This window comes from Myotis brandtii, unplaced genomic scaffold, assembly GCF_000412655.1.
Source record: "Myotis brandtii unplaced genomic scaffold, ASM41265v1 scaffold504, whole genome shotgun sequence".
NCBI lineage: Eukaryota > Metazoa > Chordata > Mammalia > Chiroptera > Vespertilionidae > Myotis > Myotis brandtii.
In genome coordinates this window covers 3,810,166-3,832,742 of record NW_005369217.1, presented here as the reverse complement: position 1 = coordinate 3,832,742, position 22,577 = coordinate 3,810,166, and the positions used below count along the sequence as shown (strand labels likewise).

The window sequence follows — 22,577 nt, the reverse complement described above, 5'->3', positions numbered from 1 at the left end:
CTTTCACAGGGGTCGCCTAAGACCATCGGAAAACACATATATAATTACATATTGTTTTTGTGATTAATCACTATGCTTTAATTATGTTCAATTTGTAACAATGAAAATACATCCTGCATATCAGATATTTACATTACGATTCATAACAGTAGCAAAATTAACAGTAATGAAGTAGCAACAAAAATAATTTTATGGTTGGGGTCACCACAACATGAGGAACTGTATTAAAGGGTCGAGGCATTAGGAAGGTTGAGAACCACTGCCTTAATCCATTTCTTTAACAGATTTTGTTGCAAAAAAACAAAACTAGGGTACACAGCAAATAATAGGGCAGTATATAGTGTTCTCAATTCCTTTAGTAGTCTACAATTGCCCCTCTGTTTGTTTGTAAGTGCTAACATTTTATCACATTGATTCTGACCCCTATCTGATTCTGGCTTTAATGTTTTCTTCTCTCTCTTTCTTCTTCTCTCTCTCTCCGCTACCAAAATTATGAGCTTGCTTTTTTCATTGTTTATGTTTGTTCTTATTCACTGTGTCCACCAATAACCAGCAATGGGCTGGCATGGCACGTTTATGGCTCAACATGCTGTGGGATTAATGAAAATATATTTATTGAGATGTTCTAAGTGCTAGATAATCAGAAGCACAATCCTTATTTTCAAGTTGTTTATTGGCAAGGAGGAAATGGAGAGTAAAAAACAGAGTGGTTGAACCTTGAATTAAGCCATGGGGAATGGGGAAAAGGCTCCACTGGCAGAGAAAATAGCATGTGTTAGAATGTACTGGGGAATTTGCAAGTAGTAGAGCTTGGATAAGACCCAAAATATGAAAAGGGAATGTAGGAAGGGCCTTATGAAGGATTTTATGTTGTGTTGAGGAGTTTATATCATATTTTCATTGCCAAATTTTAAGAAGCAAACTGACATGCCCAACTTTTGTACATTAGAAAATCATTAACAAGGCTCTGGGATAAGGTGATATGTAGAAAGGTTGGAGTCAGAGACCCATTAAGGAACTATTATAATAGTCCAGGTAAAAAATGTTGAAGATATACCTGACTGGTGTGATTCAGTGGTTAGGCATCCACCTATGAACCAGGAGGTCAGGGTTGGATTCCTGGTCAGGGCACATATCTGGGTTATGGGCTTGATCCCCAGTATGGGGCGTGCAGGAGGCAGCCAATCAATGATTCTCATCATTGATATTTCTATCTCTCCCTCTTCCTTCCTCTCTGAAATCAAAATATAATGTATGTATATTATATATATATTTAAAAGACTGCTTTGGCTATTAGAGTCCTTTTGAATTTCCATATAACTTTTAGGATTTTTTTGTTCTATATCTGTGAAAAATGCCATTGATATTTTGATAGAGATTACATTGAACCTATAGATTACTTTGGCTATTATGGACATTTTAATGATGTTAATTCTTCCCAACCATGAGCAAGGTATGTGTTTCTATTTAGTTAAATCTTCAATTTCTGCCCTGGTTGGTGTGACCCACTTGGTTGAGTGTCGTCCCATGCACTGAAAGGTTGCTGGTTTGATTCCTGGCCAAGGCACAAGCCATGGTTGTGGGCTTGTAGGAGGTTGCCTATTGATGCTTCCCTCTCTCACATTGATATTTCACTCTTTCCCTCTTCCTTCCTCTCTCTAAAAAAGAAAAAAAATCAATAAAAGTCTTCAGTTTCTTCAGTTTCTTACAATTTTCTAAGTACAGTCTTTTACCATCTTGGTTAAATTTATCCCTAGGTTTTTTGGCGCAATTGTAAGTGGGATTGTTTTCTTTTTTCTTTTATTTTCTTCTTTATTTTATTTTTTAAGTTTTTATTGAATTTAGGGAATGTTTTCTTGATTTCTCTTTCTGACAGTTTGTTATTGGTGTATAAAAATACAACTGGCCTGGCCGGTGTGGTTCAGTGGTTGAGTGTTGACCTATGAACCAGGAGGTTTCAGTTCGATTCCCAGTCAGGGCACATGCTGATTGCATCCCCAGTAGGGGATATGTAGGAGGCAGCCAATCAATGATTCTCTGTCATCATTGATGTTTCTCTCTCTCCCTCCCCCCCCTTCCTCTCTCTGAAATCCATAAAAACATTTAAAAATGCAACCAGTTTCTGAATATTAGTTTTGTATCCTGGTACTTTACTGAATTTATTTATTCTAGTAGTTTTTTGGTGGAATCTTTAGGGCTCTCTATATACAGTATCTTGTCACTTGCAAATGACAGTTTTACTTCTTCCTTTCCAGGTTGGATGCCTTTTATTTCTTTTTCTTGTCTCATTGCTATGGCTAGTACTCCCAGTACTATCTATATTAATAAAAGGGTAATATGCTAATTAGACCAGGAGACCTTCTGGACAAAGCCATGATGATGATAGCCGGGCTGAGGCAGAGGCGGTTAGGGGTGATCAGATCAGGAGGGAAGGGCAGTTGGGGGTGGTCAGGCTGGCGGGGAGGCAGTTGGGGGCAATCAGGTCAGCAGGGGGGGCCAGTTGGGGGCGATCAGGCCAGCCGGGGGGCATTTGGGGGCGAGCAGGCTGGTGAGGGGGGCAGTAGGGGGCGATCAGGCTGGCAAGGGGAGGCAGTTGGGGGCGAGAAGGCTGGCGGGGGCGGCAATTTTTCTTTTATTTTCTTCTTTATTTTATTTTTTAAGTTTTTATTGAATTTAGGGAATGTTTTCTTGATTTCTCTTTCTGACAGTTTGTTATTGGTGTATAAAAATACAACTGGCCTGGCTGGTGTGGTTCAGTGGTTGAGTGTTGACCTATGAACCAGGAGGTTTCAGTTCGATTCCCAGTCAGGGCACATGCTGATTGCATCCCCAGTAGGGGATATGCAGGAGGCAGCCAATCAATGATTCTCATCATTGATATTTCTATCTCTTCCTCTTCCTTCCTCTCTGAAATCAAAATATAATGTATGTATATTATATATATATTTAAAAGACTGCTTTGGCTATTAGAGTCCTTTTGAATTTCCATATAACTTTTAGGATTTTTTTGTTCTATATCTGTGAAAAATGCCATTGATATTTTGATAGAGATTACATTGAACCTATAGATTACTTTGGCTATTATGGACATTTTAATGATGTTAATTCTTCCCAACCATGAGCAAGGTATGTGTTTCTATTTAGTTAAATCTTCAATTTCTGCCCTGGTTGGTGTGACCCACTTGGTTGAGTGTCGTCCCATGCACTGAAAGGTTGCTGGTTTGATTCCTGGCCAAGGCACAAGCCATGGTTGTGGGCTTGTAGGAGGTTGCCTATTGATGCTTCCCTCTCTCACATTGATATTTCACTCTTTCCCTCTTCCTTCCTCTCTCTAAAAAAGAAAAAAAATCAATAAAAGTCTTCAGTTTCTTCAGTTTCTTACAATTTTCTAAGTACAGTCTTTTACCATCTTGGTTAAATTTATCCCTAGGTTTTTTGGCACAATTGTAAGTGGGATTGTTTTCTTTTTTCTTTTATTTTCTTCTTTATTTTATTTTTTAAGTTTTTATTGAATTTAGGGAATGTTTTCTTGATTTCTCTTTCTGACAGTTTGTTATTGGTGTATAAAAATACAACTGGCCTGGCTGGTGTGGTTCAGTGGTTGAGTGTTGACCTATGAACCAGGAGGTTTCAGTTCGATTCCCAGTCAGGGCACATGCTGATTGCATCCCCAGTAGGGGATATGCAGGAGGCAGCCAATCAATGATTCTCATCATTGATATTTCTATCTCTTCCTCTTCCTTCCTCTCTGAAATCAAAATATAATGTATGTATATTATATATATATTTAAAAGACTGCTTTGGCTATTAGAGTCCTTTTGAATTTCCATATAACTTTTAGGATTTTTTTGTTCTATATCTGTGAAAAATGCCATTGATATTTTGATAGAGATTACATTGAACCTATAGATTACTTTGGCTATTATGGACATTTTAATGATGTTAATTCTTCCCAACCATGAGCAAGGTATGTGTTTCTATTTAGTTAAATCTTCAATTTCTGCCCTGGTTGGTGTGACCCACTTGGTTGAGTGTCGTCCCATGCACTGAAAGGTTGCTGGTTTGATTCCTGGCCAAGGCACAAGCCATGGTTGTGGGCTTGTAGGAGGTTGCCTATTGATGCTTCCCTCTCTCACATTGATATTTCACTCTTTCCCTCTTCCTTCCTCTCTCTAAAAAAGAAAAAAAATCAATAAAAGTCTTCAGTTTCTTCAGTTTCTTACAATTTTCTAAGTACAGTCTTTTACCATCTTGGTTAAATTTATCCCTAGGTTTTTTGGCACAATTGTAAGTGGGATTGTTTTCTTTTTTCTTTTATTTTCTTCTTTATTTTATTTTTTAAGTTTTTATTGAATTTAGGGAATGTTTTCTTGATTTCTCTTTCTGACAGTTTGTTATTGGTGTATAAAAATACAACTGGCCTGGCTGGTGTGGTTCAGTGGTTGAGTGTTGACCTATGAACCAGGAGGTTTCAGTTCGATTCCCAGTCAGGGCACATGCTGATTGCATCCCCAGTAGGGGATATGCAGGAGGCAGCCAATCAATGATTCTCATCATTGATATTTCTATCTCTTCCTCTTCCTTCCTCTCTGAAATCAAAATATAATGTATGTATATTATATATATATTTAAAAGACTGCTTTGGCTATTAGAGTCCTTTTGAATTTCCATATAACTTTTAGGATTTTTTTGTTCTATATCTGTGAAAAATGCCATTGATATTTTGATAGAGATTACATTGAACCTATAGATTACTTTGGCTATTATGGACATTTTAATGATGTTAATTCTTCCCAACCATGAGCAAGGTATGTGTTTCTATTTAGTTAAATCTTCAATTTCTGCCCTGGTTGGTGTGACCCACTTGGTTGAGTGTCGTCCCATGCACTGAAAGGTTGCTGGTTTGATTCCTGGCCAAGGCACAAGCCATGGTTGTGGGCTTGTAGGAGGTTGCCTATTGATGCTTCCCTCTCTCACATTGATATTTCACTCTTTCCCTCTTCCTTCCTCTCTCTAAAAAAGAAAAAAAATCAATAAAAGTCTTCAGTTTCTTCAGTTTCTTACAATTTTCTAAGTACAGTCTTTTACCATCTTGGTTAAATTTATCCCTAGGTTTTTTGGCACAATTGTAAGTGGGATTGTTTTCTTTTTTCTTTTATTTTCTTCTTTATTTTATTTTTTAAGTTTTTATTGAATTTAGGGAATGTTTTCTTGATTTCTCTTTCTGACAGTTTGTTATTGGTGTATAAAAATACAACTGGCCTGGCTGGTGTGGTTCAGTGGTTGAGTGTTGACCTATGAACCAGGAGGTTTCAGTTCGATTCCCAGTCAGGGCACATGCTGATTGCATCCCCAGTAGGGGATATGCAGGAGGCAGCCAATCAATGATTCTCATCATTGATATTTCTATCTCTTCCTCTTCCTTCCTCTCTGAAATCAAAATATAATGTATGTATATTATATATATATTTAAAAGACTGCTTTGGCTATTAGAGTCCTTTTGAATTTCCATATAACTTTTAGGATTTTTTTGTTCTATATCTGTGAAAAATGCCATTGATATTTTGATAGAGATTACATTGAACCTATAGATTACTTTGGCTATTATGGACATTTTAATGATGTTAATTCTTCCCAACCATGAGCAAGGTATGTGTTTCTATTTAGTTAAATCTTCAATTTCTGCCCTGGTTGGTGTGACCCACTTGGTTGAGTGTCGTCCCATGCACTGAAAGGTTGCTGGTTTGATTCCTGGCCAAGGCACAAGCCATGGTTGTGGGCTTGTAGGAGGTTGCCTATTGATGCTTCCCTCTCTCACATTGATATTTCACTCTTTCCCTCTTCCTTCCTCTCTCTAAAAAAGAAAAAAAATCAATAAAAGTCTTCAGTTTCTTCAGTTTCTTACAATTTTCTAAGTACAGTCTTTTACCATCTTGGTTAAATTTATCCCTAGGTTTTTTGGCACAATTGTAAGTGGGATTGTTTTCTTTTTTCTTTTATTTTCTTCTTTATTTTATTTTTTAAGTTTTTATTGAATTTAGGGAATGTTTTCTTGATTTCTCTTTCTGACAGTTTGTTATTGGTGTATAAAAATACAACTGGCCTGGCTGGTGTGGTTCAGTGGTTGAGTGTTGACCTATGAACCAGGAGGTTTCAGTTCGATTCCCAGTCAGGGCACATGCTGATTGCATCCCCAGTAGGGGATATGCAGGAGGCAGCCAATCAATGATTCTCATCATTGATATTTCTATCTCTTCCTCTTCCTTCCTCTCTGAAATCAAAATATAATGTATGTATATTATATATATATTTAAAAGACTGCTTTGGCTATTAGAGTCCTTTTGAATTTCCATATAACTTTTAGGATTTTTTTGTTCTATATCTGTGAAAAATGCCATTGATATTTTGATAGAGATTACATTGAACCTATAGATTACTTTGGCTATTATGGACATTTTAATGATGTTAATTCTTCCCAACCATGAGCAAGGTATGTGTTTCTATTTAGTTAAATCTTCAATTTCTGCCCTGGTTGGTGTGACCCACTTGGTTGAGTGTCGTCCCATGCACTGAAAGGTTGCTGGTTTGATTCCTGGCCAAGGCACAAGCCATGGTTGTGGGCTTGTAGGAGGTTGCCTATTGATGCTTCCCTCTCTCACATTGATATTTCACTCTTTCCCTCTTCCTTCCTCTCTCTAAAAAAGAAAAAAAATCAATAAAAGTCTTCAGTTTCTTCAGTTTCTTACAATTTTCTAAGTACAGTCTTTTACCATCTTGGTTAAATTTATCCCTAGGTTTTTTGGCACAATTGTAAGTGGGATTGTTTTCTTTTTTCTTTTATTTTCTTCTTTATTTTATTTTTTAAGTTTTTATTGAATTTAGGGAATGTTTTCTTGATTTCTCTTTCTGACAGTTTGTTATTGGTGTATAAAAATACAACTGGCCTGGCTGGTGTGGTTCAGTGGTTGAGTGTTGACCTATGAACCAGGAGGTTTCAGTTCGATTCCCAGTCAGGGCACATGCTGATTGCATCCCCAGTAGGGGATATGCAGGAGGCAGCCAATCAATGATTCTCATCATTGATATTTCTATCTCTTCCTCTTCCTTCCTCTCTGAAATCAAAATATAATGTATGTATATTATATATATATTTAAAAGACTGCTTTGGCTATTAGAGTCCTTTTGAATTTCCATATAACTTTTAGGATTTTTTTGTTCTATATCTGTGAAAAATGCCATTGATATTTTGATAGAGATTACATTGAACCTATAGATTACTTTGGCTATTATGGACATTTTAATGATGTTAATTCTTCCCAACCATGAGCAAGGTATGTGTTTCTATTTAGTTAAATCTTCAATTTCTGCCCTGGTTGGTGTGACCCACTTGGTTGAGTGTCGTCCCATGCACTGAAAGGTTGCTGGTTTGATTCCTGGCCAAGGCACAAGCCATGGTTGTGGGCTTGTAGGAGGTTGCCTATTGATGCTTCCCTCTCTCACATTGATATTTCACTCTTTCCCTCTTCCTTCCTCTCTCTAAAAAAGAAAAAAAATCAATAAAAGTCTTCAGTTTCTTCAGTTTCTTACAATTTTCTAAGTACAGTCTTTTACCATCTTGGTTAAATTTATCCCTAGGTTTTTTGGCACAATTGTAAGTGGGATTGTTTTCTTTTTTCTTTTATTTTCTTCTTTATTTTATTTTTTAAGTTTTTATTGAATTTAGGGAATGTTTTCTTGATTTCTCTTTCTGACAGTTTGTTATTGGTGTATAAAAATACAACTGGCCTGGCTGGTGTGGTTCAGTGGTTGAGTGTTGACCTATGAACCAGGAGGTTTCAGTTCGATTCCCAGTCAGGGCACATGCTGATTGCATCCCCAGTAGGGGATATGCAGGAGGCAGCCAATCAATGATTCTCATCATTGATATTTCTATCTCTTCCTCTTCCTTCCTCTCTGAAATCAAAATATAATGTATGTATATTATATATATATTTAAAAGACTGCTTTGGCTATTAGAGTCCTTTTGAATTTCCATATAACTTTTAGGATTTTTTTGTTCTATATCTGTGAAAAATGCCATTGATATTTTGATAGAGATTACATTGAACCTATAGATTACTTTGGCTATTATGGACATTTTAATGATGTTAATTCTTCCCAACCATGAGCAAGGTATGTGTTTCTATTTAGTTAAATCTTCAATTTCTGCCCTGGTTGGTGTGACCCACTTGGTTGAGTGTCGTCCCATGCACTGAAAGGTTGCTGGTTTGATTCCTGGCCAAGGCACAAGCCATGGTTGTGGGCTTGTAGGAGGTTGCCTATTGATGCTTCCCTCTCTCACATTGATATTTCACTCTTTCCCTCTTCCTTCCTCTCTCTAAAAAAGAAAAAAAATCAATAAAAGTCTTCAGTTTCTTCAGTTTCTTACAATTTTCTAAGTACAGTCTTTTACCATCTTGGTTAAATTTATCCCTAGGTTTTTTGGCACAATTGTAAGTGGGATTGTTTTCTTTTTTCTTTTATTTTCTTCTTTATTTTATTTTTTAAGTTTTTATTGAATTTAGGGAATGTTTTCTTGATTTCTCTTTCTGACAGTTTGTTATTGGTGTATAAAAATACAACTGGCCTGGCTGGTGTGGTTCAGTGGTTGAGTGTTGACCTATGAACCAGGAGGTTTCAGTTCGATTCCCAGTCAGGGCACATGCTGATTGCATCCCCAGTAGGGGATATGCAGGAGGCAGCCAATCAATGATTCTCATCATTGATATTTCTATCTCTTCCTCTTCCTTCCTCTCTGAAATCAAAATATAATGTATGTATATTATATATATATTTAAAAGACTGCTTTGGCTATTAGAGTCCTTTTGAATTTCCATATAACTTTTAGGATTTTTTTGTTCTATATCTGTGAAAAATGCCATTGATATTTTGATAGAGATTACATTGAACCTATAGATTACTTTGGCTATTATGGACATTTTAATGATGTTAATTCTTCCCAACCATGAGCAAGGTATGTGTTTCTATTTAGTTAAATCTTCAATTTCTGCCCTGGTTGGTGTGACCCACTTGGTTGAGTGTCGTCCCATGCACTGAAAGGTTGCTGGTTTGATTCCTGGCCAAGGCACAAGCCATGGTTGTGGGCTTGTAGGAGGTTGCCTATTGATGCTTCCCTCTCTCACATTGATATTTCACTCTTTCCCTCTTCCTTCCTCTCTCTAAAAAAGAAAAAAAATCAATAAAAGTCTTCAGTTTCTTCAGTTTCTTACAATTTTCTAAGTACAGTCTTTTACCATCTTGGTTAAATTTATCCCTAGGTTTTTTGGCACAATTGTAAGTGGGATTGTTTTCTTTTTTCTTTTATTTTCTTCTTTATTTTATTTTTTAAGTTTTTATTGAATTTAGGGAATGTTTTCTTGATTTCTCTTTCTGACAGTTTGTTATTGGTGTATAAAAATACAACTGGCCTGGCTGGTGTGGTTCAGTGGTTGAGTGTTGACCTATGAACCAGGAGGTTTCAGTTCGATTCCCAGTCAGGGCACATGCTGATTGCATCCCCAGTAGGGGATATGCAGGAGGCAGCCAATCAATGATTCTCATCATTGATATTTCTATCTCTTCCTCTTCCTTCCTCTCTGAAATCAAAATATAATGTATGTATATTATATATATATTTAAAAGACTGCTTTGGCTATTAGAGTCCTTTTGAATTTCCATATAACTTTTAGGATTTTTTTGTTCTATATCTGTGAAAAATGCCATTGATATTTTGATAGAGATTACATTGAACCTATAGATTACTTTGGCTATTATGGACATTTTAATGATGTTAATTCTTCCCAACCATGAGCAAGGTATGTGTTTCTATTTAGTTAAATCTTCAATTTCTGCCCTGGTTGGTGTGACCCACTTGGTTGAGTGTCGTCCCATGCACTGAAAGGTTGCTGGTTTGATTCCTGGCCAAGGCACAAGCCATGGTTGTGGGCTTGTAGGAGGTTGCCTATTGATGCTTCCCTCTCTCACATTGATATTTCACTCTTTCCCTCTTCCTTCCTCTCTCTAAAAAAGAAAAAAAATCAATAAAAGTCTTCAGTTTCTTCAGTTTCTTACAATTTTCTAAGTACAGTCTTTTACCATCTTGGTTAAATTTATCCCTAGGTTTTTTGGCACAATTGTAAGTGGGATTGTTTTCTTTTTTCTTTTATTTTCTTCTTTATTTTATTTTTTAAGTTTTTATTGAATTTAGGGAATGTTTTCTTGATTTCTCTTTCTGACAGTTTGTTATTGGTGTATAAAAATACAACTGGCCTGGCTGGTGTGGTTCAGTGGTTGAGTGTTGACCTATGAACCAGGAGGTTTCAGTTCGATTCCCAGTCAGGGCACATGCTGATTGCATCCCCAGTAGGGGATATGCAGGAGGCAGCCAATCAATGATTCTCATCATTGATATTTCTATCTCTTCCTCTTCCTTCCTCTCTGAAATCAAAATATAATGTATGTATATTATATATATATTTAAAAGACTGCTTTGGCTATTAGAGTCCTTTTGAATTTCCATATAACTTTTAGGATTTTTTTGTTCTATATCTGTGAAAAATGCCATTGATATTTTGATAGAGATTACATTGAACCTATAGATTACTTTGGCTATTATGGACATTTTAATGATGTTAATTCTTCCCAACCATGAGCAAGTTATGTGTTTCTATTTAGTTAAATCTTCAATTTCTGCCCTGGCTGGTGTGACCCACTTGGTTGAGGGTCGTCCCATGCACTGAAAGGTTGCTGGTTTGATTCCTGGCCAAGGCACAAGCCATGGTTGTGGGCTTGTAGGAGGTTGCCTATTGATGCTTCCCTCTCTCACATTGATATTTCACTCTTTCCCTCTTCCTTCCTCTCTCTAAAAAAGAAAAAAAATCAATAAAAGTCTTCAGTTTCTTCAGTTTCTTACAATTTTCTAAGTACAGTCTTTTACCATCTTGGTTAAATTTATCCCTAGGTTTTTTGGCACAATTGTAAGTGGGATTGTTTTCTTTTTTCTTTTATTTTCTTCTTTATTTTATTTTTTAAGTTTTTATTGAATTTAGGGAATGTTTTCTTGATTTCTCTTTCTGACAGTTTGTTATTGGTGTATAAAAATACAACTGGCCTGGCTGGTGTGGTTCAGTGGTTGAGTGTTGACCTATGAACCAGGAGGTTTCAGTTCGATTCCCAGTCAGGGCACATGCTGATTGCATCCCCAGTAGGGGATATGCAGGAGGCAGCCAATCAATGATTCTCATCATTGATATTTCTATCTCTTCCTCTTCCTTCCTCTCTGAAATCAAAATATAATGTATGTATATTATATATATATTTAAAAGACTGCTTTGGCTATTAGAGTCCTTTTGAATTTCCATATAACTTTTAGGATTTTTTTGTTCTATATCTGTGAAAAATGCCATTGATATTTTGATAGAGATTACATTGAACCTATAGATTACTTTGGCTATTATGGACATTTTAATGATGTTAATTCTTCCCAACCATGAGCAAGTTATGTGTTTCTATTTAGTTAAATCTTCAATTTCTGCCCTGGCTGGTGTGACCCACTTGGTTGAGGGTCGTCCCATGCACTGAAAGGTTGCTGGTTTGATTCCTGGCCAAGGCACAAGCCATGGTTGTGGGCTTGTAGGAGGTTGCCTATTGATGCTTCCCTCTCTCACATTGATATTTCACTCTTTCCCTCTTCCTTCCTCTCTCTAAAAAAGAAAAAAAATCAATAAAAGTCTTCAGTTTCTTCAGTTTCTTACAATTTTCTAAGTACAGTCTTTTACCATCTTGGTTAAATTTATCCCTAGGTTTTTTGGCGCAATTGTAAGTGGGATTGTTTTCTTTTTTCTTTTATTTTCTTCTTTATTTTATTTTTTAAGTTTTTATTGAATTTAGGGAATGTTTTCTTGATTTCTCTTTCTGACAGTTTGTTATTGGTGTATAAAAATACAACTGGCCTGGCTGGTGTGGTTCAGTGGTTGAGTGTTGACCTATGAACCAGGAGGTTTCAGTTCGATTCCCAGTCAGGGCACATGCTGATTGCATCCCCAGTAGGGGATATGTAGGAGGCAGCCAATCAATGATTCTCTGTCATCATTGATGTTTCTCTCTCTCCCTCCCCCCCCTTCCTCTCTCTGAAATCCATAAAAACATTTAAAAATGCAACCAGTTTCTGAATATTAGTTTTGTATCCTGGTACTTTACTGAATTTATTTATTCTAGTAGTTTTTTGGTGGAATCTTTAGGGCTCTCTATATACAGTATCTTGTCACTTGCAAATGACAGTTTTACTTCTTCCTTTCCAGGTTGGATGCCTTTTATTTCTTTTTCTTGTCTCATTGCTATGGCTAGTACTCCCAGTACTATCTATATTAATAAAAGGGTAATATGCTAATTAGACCAGGAGACCTTCTGGACAAAGCCATGATGATGATAGCCGGGCTGAGGCAGAGGCGGTTAGGGGTGATCAGATCAGGAGGGAAGGGCAGTTGGGGGTGGTCAGGCTGGCGGGGAGGCAGTTGGGGGCAATCAGGTCAGCAGGGGGGGCCAGTTGGGGGCGATCAGGCCAGCCGGGGGGCATTTGGGGGCGAGCAGGCTGGTGAGGGGGGCAGTAGGGGGCGATCAGGCTGGCAAGGGGAGGCAGTTGGGGGCGAGAAGGCTGGCGGGGGCGGCAATTGGGGGCAAACAGGCTGGCAGGCAGAGTGGTTAGGGGCGATCAGGCAGGCAGGCAGGTGAACAGTTAGGAGCCAGCAGTCCCGGATTGTGGGACTCACAGGGATTGGGCCTAAACCGGCAGTTGGACATCCCCCAAAGGGTCTCAGATTGGAGAGGGTGCAGGCCGGGCTGAGGGAGAATTCCCCCACTCCCCCCCACCCCTGTGCATGAATTTCATGCACTGGGCCACTAGTGTTGAATAAAACTTATAAAGGTGGATATCCTTGTCTTGTTCCTGACTTTGCTCTAGATTTTTTTCTTGTCTCAGGAATGCATCTTCTGTTTTGTGATTTTCCATAAGGCCTCTAACACAATATTTTTAGTACAATGTGTGGGTGCTAAGTTTTGGTGTGATGGAATATTGTCTTACCTAATTATCTTCACACCATCTTGAAGTTGTTCAATTTCTTTTTGAAATAGTGGTTTATTTACAGTAGTCTTCGTGATGGCCAACTGGTAAATGTCCCAGTGGTTCTTGGAAGTTTTATTCCCAGAGTTCAGCTGTCAAGTTATGTGGGTTCAAGCCTAGCTGATAAGCTGCTGTCCAGGTTGGGGGTCTCTGCCACAGAGAGGGGCCTTGGAGAGCTCTCTTTATTGCCGCAATTCTATGGACATCCTTGCCCTTTTGAAGGGAGGAGGCTGGGACTTGAAACTGGGCTCTTGTTTCCACGACTGGACCAGCCCAGGACCTGGCTGATGGAAGCCCATATGTCCTAGAAACTAAGTTCTTATGGTTTATGGCTTGTGGTAAAAAGAGCAAATGTGTTATTTTGCATTTTCAGGAAACTTATATTGATGTTTTCTTAAGTTGCATCAAATGAGCATATAAGCAATGTCCCTTTGAAAAGAGGTTTAAAACCTTTCAGGTGCCCTGCCCTGACTCTTCAGTTTTCTCTTCCCATTCATTAACCACTGTCCTTTGTATGCCAGTGTCTCTGAGATGTCTCTAGGGGAAAGATGGGTAAGAGACAACTTTGTTGATACCATTCTTTCTTATAGTGCCTCCTTCCAAACCACAGTTAGGTTGTTTGCCAGACTACCTCTCATGGTTTGTTTTCCATTGGCCTGGCCTCTGCTGGGCAAATCAGAGTTGGGATTGGAGGCCCCCTACCTCAACTTTTAGACCTACTTTTTTATATATGTTGGGTCTCCTGTTAAAAAGAGATTCTTATTTTAAACCTTTAAAAGTAAAAAAAACAACAACAAAAAAAAACCATAAGAAAATTTATGTGGGTTCATCTAATTTCCATTTGATCTAGGAAGGTCACAAAGGTTTTCCTCATTATCTGATTCTTAATCAAGGTCAGCAAAAGATTTATGATCCCAAGGTGTTGCCCCACCTCATTCAGTCATAAAATACCTGCATCTAGTTATTGGCCTCACCCAAGGTGGGTGGGTGGGAGTGTAGGTAGTATGACTGTACAGAATTGATGTTGAAATAATGGCCATTAAACGTTGGTGAGTAGGTTATCTGAAGTAAAAATTGTTACTGCTAAATCTGTGAATTGGATTTTGCTTTTTCCTGATTCTAGTGATTTATTTTAGGATGGCAATTCAGAGTCTTAGATTTGAGCTTTATACAGAGACTGAGTGCTAGAACTGTTTGAATTGTTAGTGTGGGAAATGACTTATGAAGAAATCCAGGACAGTGGATTTGGGGTTAAATTGAACTTTTAGTTTCCTTCCCTCTGCCTTTGCCTGAATTACTTTTTTTTTTTGTTCAATTCTGCAAAGATTGATTTAAAAAATAACATATATATCCATGAGGCTCCTGCTGCTTCCTGTTTGATGATATCAGAGATAATGAAAACAAATTAAACTGGCTTAGCTATTACATTATATTTACTTTGAAGTCATGAAACTTCGAACATGAACATATTCTTTGAAAGGTACTGCTTATGTACTAGTAATCCATTTGTTTTGTACTGCTTGCAGTAATTTGCTTTTGTTAGCCACTCTAACTAGTTTTTGAGGACATGATTCTGAGTTTCTTTGCTCTTCACAGCTAACCCTGAGGTATTTCTTGTTGGCCTTTAGTGTTGCCAGTATCTGTGCACAAGTTCCTCTTGAGTCTTCTTCAGTTGGCATGAAAGAAATCAAAAGTGATGGAGCATTCCTTACAGTATAAGTATTTCCAGAATACATCATTTAGCAGTGTTAACAGAGTTCCTGCAGGTTGTATTTGAGCATGTTATTTTTCTCATTAATTTAACCTTAACAACTTTGTTGAAACTCTTATATTTCTAAAGTTCATATATTACCTTAGTTTTTCTTGCTGATGCCCTGATTCCTTTTCATCTCCCCTATCTCTAAATTTTTGAGTACTGTAGGATCAGTTCTTGGATCTCTCCTCGTTTCTGTCTGATTCTTTAAGACAGTGATCTTATCCAGACTCATGGCTTTTAAGTACCATCAGAATGCTAATGGATTCCAAATCTATCTATGGTCACTTCTCCTCTGATCTACAGACCTGTTTGTCAGTCTCCTAATAGGTATCCCTAACTTACTGTGTCTATAACTGTACTTCTGCTGGTCCCCCACAAACCAGCTTCTTCTTTAGCCTTCCCTATCTATGTTAATGCCATATCCATTCTTTTAATTGCTTGGCCAGAAACCTTGGTGCCACTCTTGGCTGTTCTCCGTCTCACACTCCACATCTTGTTTATCAGCAAATCCTGTTAGCTTTGTCTCCAAAATGTATCCCATTTGACCACTTATCACCTCTTCCTCTGCCACCATCTCTTGCCTGGCTTATTATGTATAGTGCTGTTCCTGTTTCTGCTTTCGCTTCCCTGTAGTGTATTCTTAGTACATAGCCAGAGTAACCCTGTTAAAACTTCTGTTAGTTCTTATAATTTTTCTCTTGAAAACCCTGCAACTGCTTCCCATCTCACTCAGAGAAAAGCTATAGGCCTTAACTAGTACCTACCAGAACCTACATAATCTGACCCCATTACCTTTCTACCTTCATTTCCTACTGATCCTTTCCTTGTTTACTCTGTTCCAGCCATATGGCCTCTTAACATGCCCTTCCTTTCACCTCAAAGCCATTGTACTTGCTGTTCACTGTGTAAAAAGCTCTTCCTGCTGATATCAGCAAAGCTAGCTCTCTCGCTTCCTTCAGGTTTTTACTCACTATAGCCTTCCCTGGCCAACTTATTTATTTTGTTTTCTGCATTGGAATGTAATCTTCATGAGGGTGGGGGGTTTGTCTTGTCTTGTACACTACAGAATCCTTAGCACCTAGAAATAGTACCTGGCACTTAGTAGATACTTACATTTAAAAATGAATGAACAAATGAACGAGTGAATGATTCTGATTATTTTCTTTAAATTTATTGGGGTAACATTGGTTAATAACATAAATTTCATGTGTACAACTTTATAATACATCTCTATATTCCATTGTGTGCTCATAAATATGAAAGTAGTAAGTAAACATAGCTCCACTAAATGTAAAATGGAAAGAAAGGATTGGAAGAAGGCTATATGGAAGATAAGACGGATCTGGAAAGTAATTCTAAATTTCTGAAATGTAGAGCAATCCTATAAATGTACAAATAACAATACTGTTTTATTTAAATAGCTAGTTTAATATTTTCCATGGAGGAAACAAATATTAGCTGGTATCATTAGTAGGAAACAAATTTGGGAATTAGCTGCAGTGTGAACCAGGAGGTAAAGTTTTACTCTGGATTAAAAATTGTGGACAAATATTCTAGATATCACTGAGTCATTATGTAATTTAAGAAGGGTAATGATATACCTATTGATTTGCCAGGAGCACTCTCAGCTTAACTCTTTTGTTATTATAGGGTGGGTTTTATTCTCTAAAGCGTCTTACCCTGGATGATAAGTTATAAAGATACTCTAAAATTAATGTACTTATTTCTGGTTAGTGATTGTAGCACATAATGAAAATCCATGCATGATAAATCATCTATAAATGCTATTGGACTATTTGACATTGAGCATATTTTAGAACTTGACTTTGTTAGGTTTAGGGCTATCAGGGTCTCAAGCATTTTGAAGTCACTCTTGAATAGTGAAAATAGTTGAGCAATGTAAAAGCTGGATCACATTTAGTATTTTTTTTAAAATATATATTTTATTGATTTTTTACAGAGAAGAAGGGAGAGGGAAAGGGATAGAGAGTTAGAAACATCGATGAGAGAGAAACATCGATCAGCTGCCTCCTGCACACCTCCTACTGGGGATGTGCCCACAACCAAGGTACATGCCCTTGACTGGAATCGAACCTGGGACCCTTCAGTCCACAGGCTGACGCTCTATCCACTGAGCCAAACCGATTAGGGCACATTTAGCATTTTTAGCACCACAGACTTCATTGAGAATTTGATGAAACATGTGAATCCATTTCCCAGAAAAATGCATATTCTAAATTTTATAAATAATTTTAAAAAGTTTATGATTTCCCAAACCCCTGCTGCATTGAGTGAATACCTTTTGGGGATTCTGTTGCATTAGTACTGTGCCAATATAAGTACATGTAGAAATGGTTACATAAATGATTTGCTATACGTATTTTTTTAATTTAATTTTTTTCTATTATAGTTGACATTCAATATTATATTAGCTTCAGGTGTATAGCATAGTGATTTATATAACTTACAAAATGATCCCTCCTAATAAGTGTTGTAGTACCTACCTGGCACCATGCATAATTATTACAGTATTATTGACTGTATTCCCTATGCTATACTTTACATCCCTGTTACTATTTTGTAACTCTCAGTTTGTACTTCTTAATCCCTTCACCTTTTTCACCCAGCTCCCCAACTTTCCTCTCATTTGTTCTCTGTGAGTGTATTTCTGTTTTGTTTATTTTGTTTTTTTAAATTCCACATATATATAAGTGGAATCGTATGATATTTGTCTTTCTCTGGCTGACTTATTTCACTTAGCATAATACCCTCTAGGTTCATCCATGTTGTCACAGATAAGGTGTATGTACTATTCTGTAACTTAATGTTCCTTGTTAGTATATATAGATGTACTTACTTCTTTTCAAATTAATTTATAAATTTCACAAATTTTTAATTTTTTAAAATAGTTTATTGAATTTTAGAGAGAGAGGAAGGGAGAGAGAGAGAGAAACATCAATGAGAAAGTGCAACATTGATAGATGGGCAGCCACCTGCACGCCCCCTACTGGGGATCAAGCCCACAACCCATGTATGTGTCCTGTCCAGGAATTAAATTGGCAGCCTTTCAGTACACACTGGCCAAGGCTATATTTCACAAATAGTTAAAAAAAAGTCAACATCAGAAAAAATGTATAGGAAAGTTGCTTATATGAAACCTTAAAATAAGCAAAAAATGCTTTTGATATCTTTTTTGTTGTTGTTAATCCTCACCCAAGGATATTTTTTCCATTGATTTCTAGAGAGAGTGGAAGGGAGGGAGGAGAGGGAGAGAGAGAGAGAAAGAGGAGAGAGAGAGAGAGAAAGAGGGGGAGAGAGAGAGAATGAGAGAGAGAGAGAGAGAGAAACATAGATTTGAAAGAGACACATGAGTCACATCCTGACTGGGGATCGAACCTGCAACCCAGGTACATGGCCTTGACTACTAATCGAATCTGTGACCCTTTGTTCTGCAGGCTGACACTGTAACCACTGAGTAAAGCAGGCCAGAGCTGCTTTTGATATCTTAATCATCACAACTAAAGAGCATAAGATACATGTATCATCATTTATGGTATAGAAATCCTTACATTGTATTTTTTTCATATTAGATTTAAAAAGTTAAAAAAACAACCTTACTCAGATCAACTTGCCAAAATCTGGCTTTAGGGGAATTTTTTTGAAGATAACTCATCAACAAAAACCACATATACTCTGCAGAAATTTTCTTAATAGAGAAAATAAGGTAATGCAGAGAAGCAAAAAGAATTCTTCATGGTGAAATTACTCAAAGATGATCACTGCTAACAATGCATTTTATTTTACTTTGTATCTATACATAAGTTGTGTTAGTTTGCTTTATATGGTTTTATTTATACTGTAATTTAAATTTGCATCCTGTATCTCCCCCTGCCCCAATTAAAATTTTAACTACTTTTCTATATTGCTTTAGGATAGATTTCCAGAAGAGGAATTACTAGATCAAAAGTTATGACTGTTTAAAAATGAAAAAAAATATATATTGCTAATACTGCTTTTCAAAAATATTTTACCAGTTAATACTTCAATCAGTCAGGTCTAATATTGCTTATTTCACCACTCCAGTGCTTAGATTGGGCAGTATGAATTTAAAAATATTTGTAATTGCAAACAATAAAAGTTTCCTTGCTGTTTTAATTTTCATTTCTTTCATATTTTGTGATATTGCACATTTTTCCATAAATGGATTACTAACTGTATCCTAGTGTATATTAAAACATACTTTTGCAGCTTGAGCCCTCCATTTAGAAGAAAAAATCCCTTTTCAAATAAAACTTTAATAGAGCATGTTGACAATGTGCTTTCTTTATTATAAAGATAATTTTTAGTTAATTATTAGGTTTTAACAATCATCCAGGTTGCCATATTGAAGTTATCGTCAAGATCTGAATGAAGATTTTCCAAAGTGTTTAATTAATAGAAAACAATTTATACTCTGGGGAAATGTGGCTTATTAAGAACTAAATGAGATATAGCTAACAGCATATGTATGTAGTTTGATTTCATTGAGTACTAATTAATAGATGGCAAAATAATAATAGAAATTTGATATTTCTGTCAGAAACACTTTTACTAAAATAAATTATCTTAAATATTTTTTTCTTTTCAAGGTATCATACACATCGTAGGAAACTGAATCCTCCAAGACAGATGATATTGAGGTTTTCAGTAAAATGCTGTCCTGTTCTCATTTGCCATTTGAGAAAATGCAATCAGATATATTCACTACTATGTTATATAGTAAAATAATAATAAAATGTCTTTTCATCCATTAGAATGTGTATTTCTTTATATATATTAATTCTGGATTTGACCTTCTTATTTAGAGAAACCTACTTTATTTTCCTTTGAGATATTAGTCTTCTATTTATTTTTATGTGACTAGTATGATGAAATATTCTACATTATCAGCCACATATTGTTAGTAGAGTAAATATTAAAAATGTGCATGGTTTCCTTCTGAAGATTTTAAAATTGGCTTTAAAATGAAACTCAGAAAGTCTACTCAGAAAACATTTTATGTTTGGGAGAGAGGGGGTTGGCATCTAGGATATAATTAAATTAGTTACACTTAAATCAGTTACTACTATCTACTAGGTCCTTTACATACATCATTATTAAATTCTCACAATAATCCTCTGAAGAAAGAGCATCATCCTCATTTTATAGATAACGGGCACTAAGTGACCTACCTACCTAGCAAGTGGAAGAGCCAGGATCCAAACTGGTCAGTCTCCAAAGCTTTTTTACAGTGCATCATAACAACAAAGGGTGTTTTCTTTTACCCAGGAATGTACTTTGCTATAAAGACTATATTATGTAGATTGCTTGAAATTTTTTTTAGCTGTTTTAAATTTATGCTAGCTTTGGAACACATGCAATCAGTATCACTAACCTAGTGTTATGAGAATGTTAATAGTATATCCTGCTGTTTTTTGTCACTACTGGCTTATACAAGGGTGGGCAAAACTAGATTTATAGTTGTTCATATGGAAAGTAACACAATCTATGCTAATAATAGAGGAATATGCAAATTAGCCAGGACACTGTAACATGACCATACAGCAGGGACCTGAGGCTGCATGGCACCTGGCCGGGGCAAGGGATCTCAGGCCACGTCCCCACCCTGCGGGGCTTTATGGTGGACCTCAGGCCGCGCCCCTCGCCTGGTGCCCGGCGGGGCTTGATGGGGATCTCAGACTGCGCCCCGTGCCCCTGTGCCATTCCAGGAGACTTAAGGCTGTGCCCTCTGCCCCAGCGCCAGGCCGGGAGACCTCAGGCTGCACCCCCCTGCCCGGCAGGGCTTGACAGGGGACCTCAGGCTGCGTCCCTCCCCCAACCCGGCAGGGCTTGACGGGGGACCAGGCTGCAGCCCTCACCCGGCACCCAGTGGGGCTTAGCAGGGACTTCAGGCTGCGCTCCCTGCCTGGCGGGGCTTGACGGGGGACCTCAGGCTGCGCCCCCCGCCCCAGCACCAGGCCGGAGAACCTGAGGCTGTGAGTCCCCCACCCAGAGGGGCTTGATGGGGGTGGGGCTGGCCGGGTCTTGGTCTCACCCAATGGGGGTGGGACCAGCTGGGTCTGGGTCTCCTGCGTTTTCGAAGCACGTGCAGGTGGTGGGCGGGGACTTGACTCTAGGTCAGTGATGGCGAACCTTGGCTGGGAGACCTGAGGCTGCATCCCCTGCCCGGCGGGGCTTGATGAGTGCCCTGAGGCTGTGCCCCCCACCCAGCGGGGCTTGACGGGGGTGGGGTCGGCTGGGTCTGGATCTTGCCCAGTGAGGGTGGGGCTGGCCTGGTCTGGGTCTTGCACGATTTCGAGGTGCACGCGGGTGGGTGGGGACATGACTCTGGGTCCTGCAGCATGCCCCAGACTCTAACAGGAAGATTTTCATATACATTTTACTAATTTTCTTTCATCTCTGACACTTCTATTATAGAGAAAGGGCAAATAGCAATATTAAAATATTTCCTCTAATTCCCTTTTAATGTTCACAAATTTCGTGCACTGGGCCACTAGTCTATAGATATAAAAAGCCAGTGACTGGAATGCTATAAGACCAGAACAATCCGTCGCTAGACACCTACTGCAGCCAGCAAACTGACCTGATTGGGGGGCGGGGCCAGCAGCCAACCCCCACGGCCCTTCCCCCAGACAGCCCCTCCCCATGGCCGACCCCACCCCCAATAACCCCCTTCACCCCAATCAGTGGTGGGGCCTGCTGGCCAATCACCCACAGCACCTCCCCCCAGCCTGCCCAGCCCTGATCGGGCTCTGATCGGTGTGGGCTGGCCAACCACCTCCTGCCATCTCCTCCTCCCCACAGGCCGGGCCCCAATCCGCCTCAATTGGGGCTGGGCTGGCCAGAGCCCACCTGTGAACGAATTTGTGCACTGGGCCTCTAGTTAATAAATAATAATACAAGAATAAACTTTCACATACTCACTGTAAACCTACTTTTGCCTCACTGTATATGGACCTTAATAGCATTGCTGCCCCTGTGATTTCTATTTAGGAGGTGAGGAATCCTATTAGAGGGTGAAAGGTACTTTATTAAAACTTCTAAAATATTTGTGAAGTTTTGAAAATTCATGTGAAAAATGATTTTACATTCAAAGTTTATTTAATCTAATTCTTTTAATAAAACTAGCTGAGGTTCAGGTGTTCAGTAAAATGTAAGGAATAGTGAATAGAAAAGGAAATAATGACCACTGTTACCAAAAGGAAATATTTTTAAGTAGTTTACTTTTTTTCATTAACATATTATTAATTTGGGGGGAAAGATGAAAGGAAAAAAAGTTGATAGAATTTGGTAATTAGAAATATTTACCAGTCATGTTTGATCACATATCTTTGAAAAATAGTTTGGGTTTTTTAAGGTTGATTTATATCTAATGTTTTATACAGCTTGAGCTATGCCATGTTATAAAAGTAGAAAGAATTAAAAACTAACTAAATGACATTTCTTTTTTCTTCAAGTACAAAGAGCTACTAAGAGATTATTCAACTGGAAGTTTCTCAAACCACACATTCATATATCAATGCTTTGGAGAATTAACTTTCTTTTTTTTTTTTTTTAAAAAAAAGTATATTTTTATTGATTTCAGAGAGGAAGGGAGAGGGAGAGAGAGAGATGGAAACATCAATC

The 22,577-nt window shown here is 37.9% G+C and overlaps 1 protein-coding gene across 1 annotated transcript in view; it reads left to right on the top strand.

The window, feature by feature from the left end:
* Nucleotides 1–19,704, top strand: part of MRPL42 (mitochondrial ribosomal protein L42) — a 39,853-nt gene extending 20,149 nt beyond the window's left edge. The window contains exon 5 of the mRNA XM_005877028.2: nt 19,541–19,704. Within this exon, the coding sequence (XP_005877090.2) occupies nt 19,541–19,679 (139 nt within the window). The 3' untranslated portion in view covers nt 19,680–19,704. The remainder of the gene's footprint in view (nt 1–19,540) is intronic.
* Nucleotides 19,705–22,577: the final 2,873 nt, after the last annotated feature.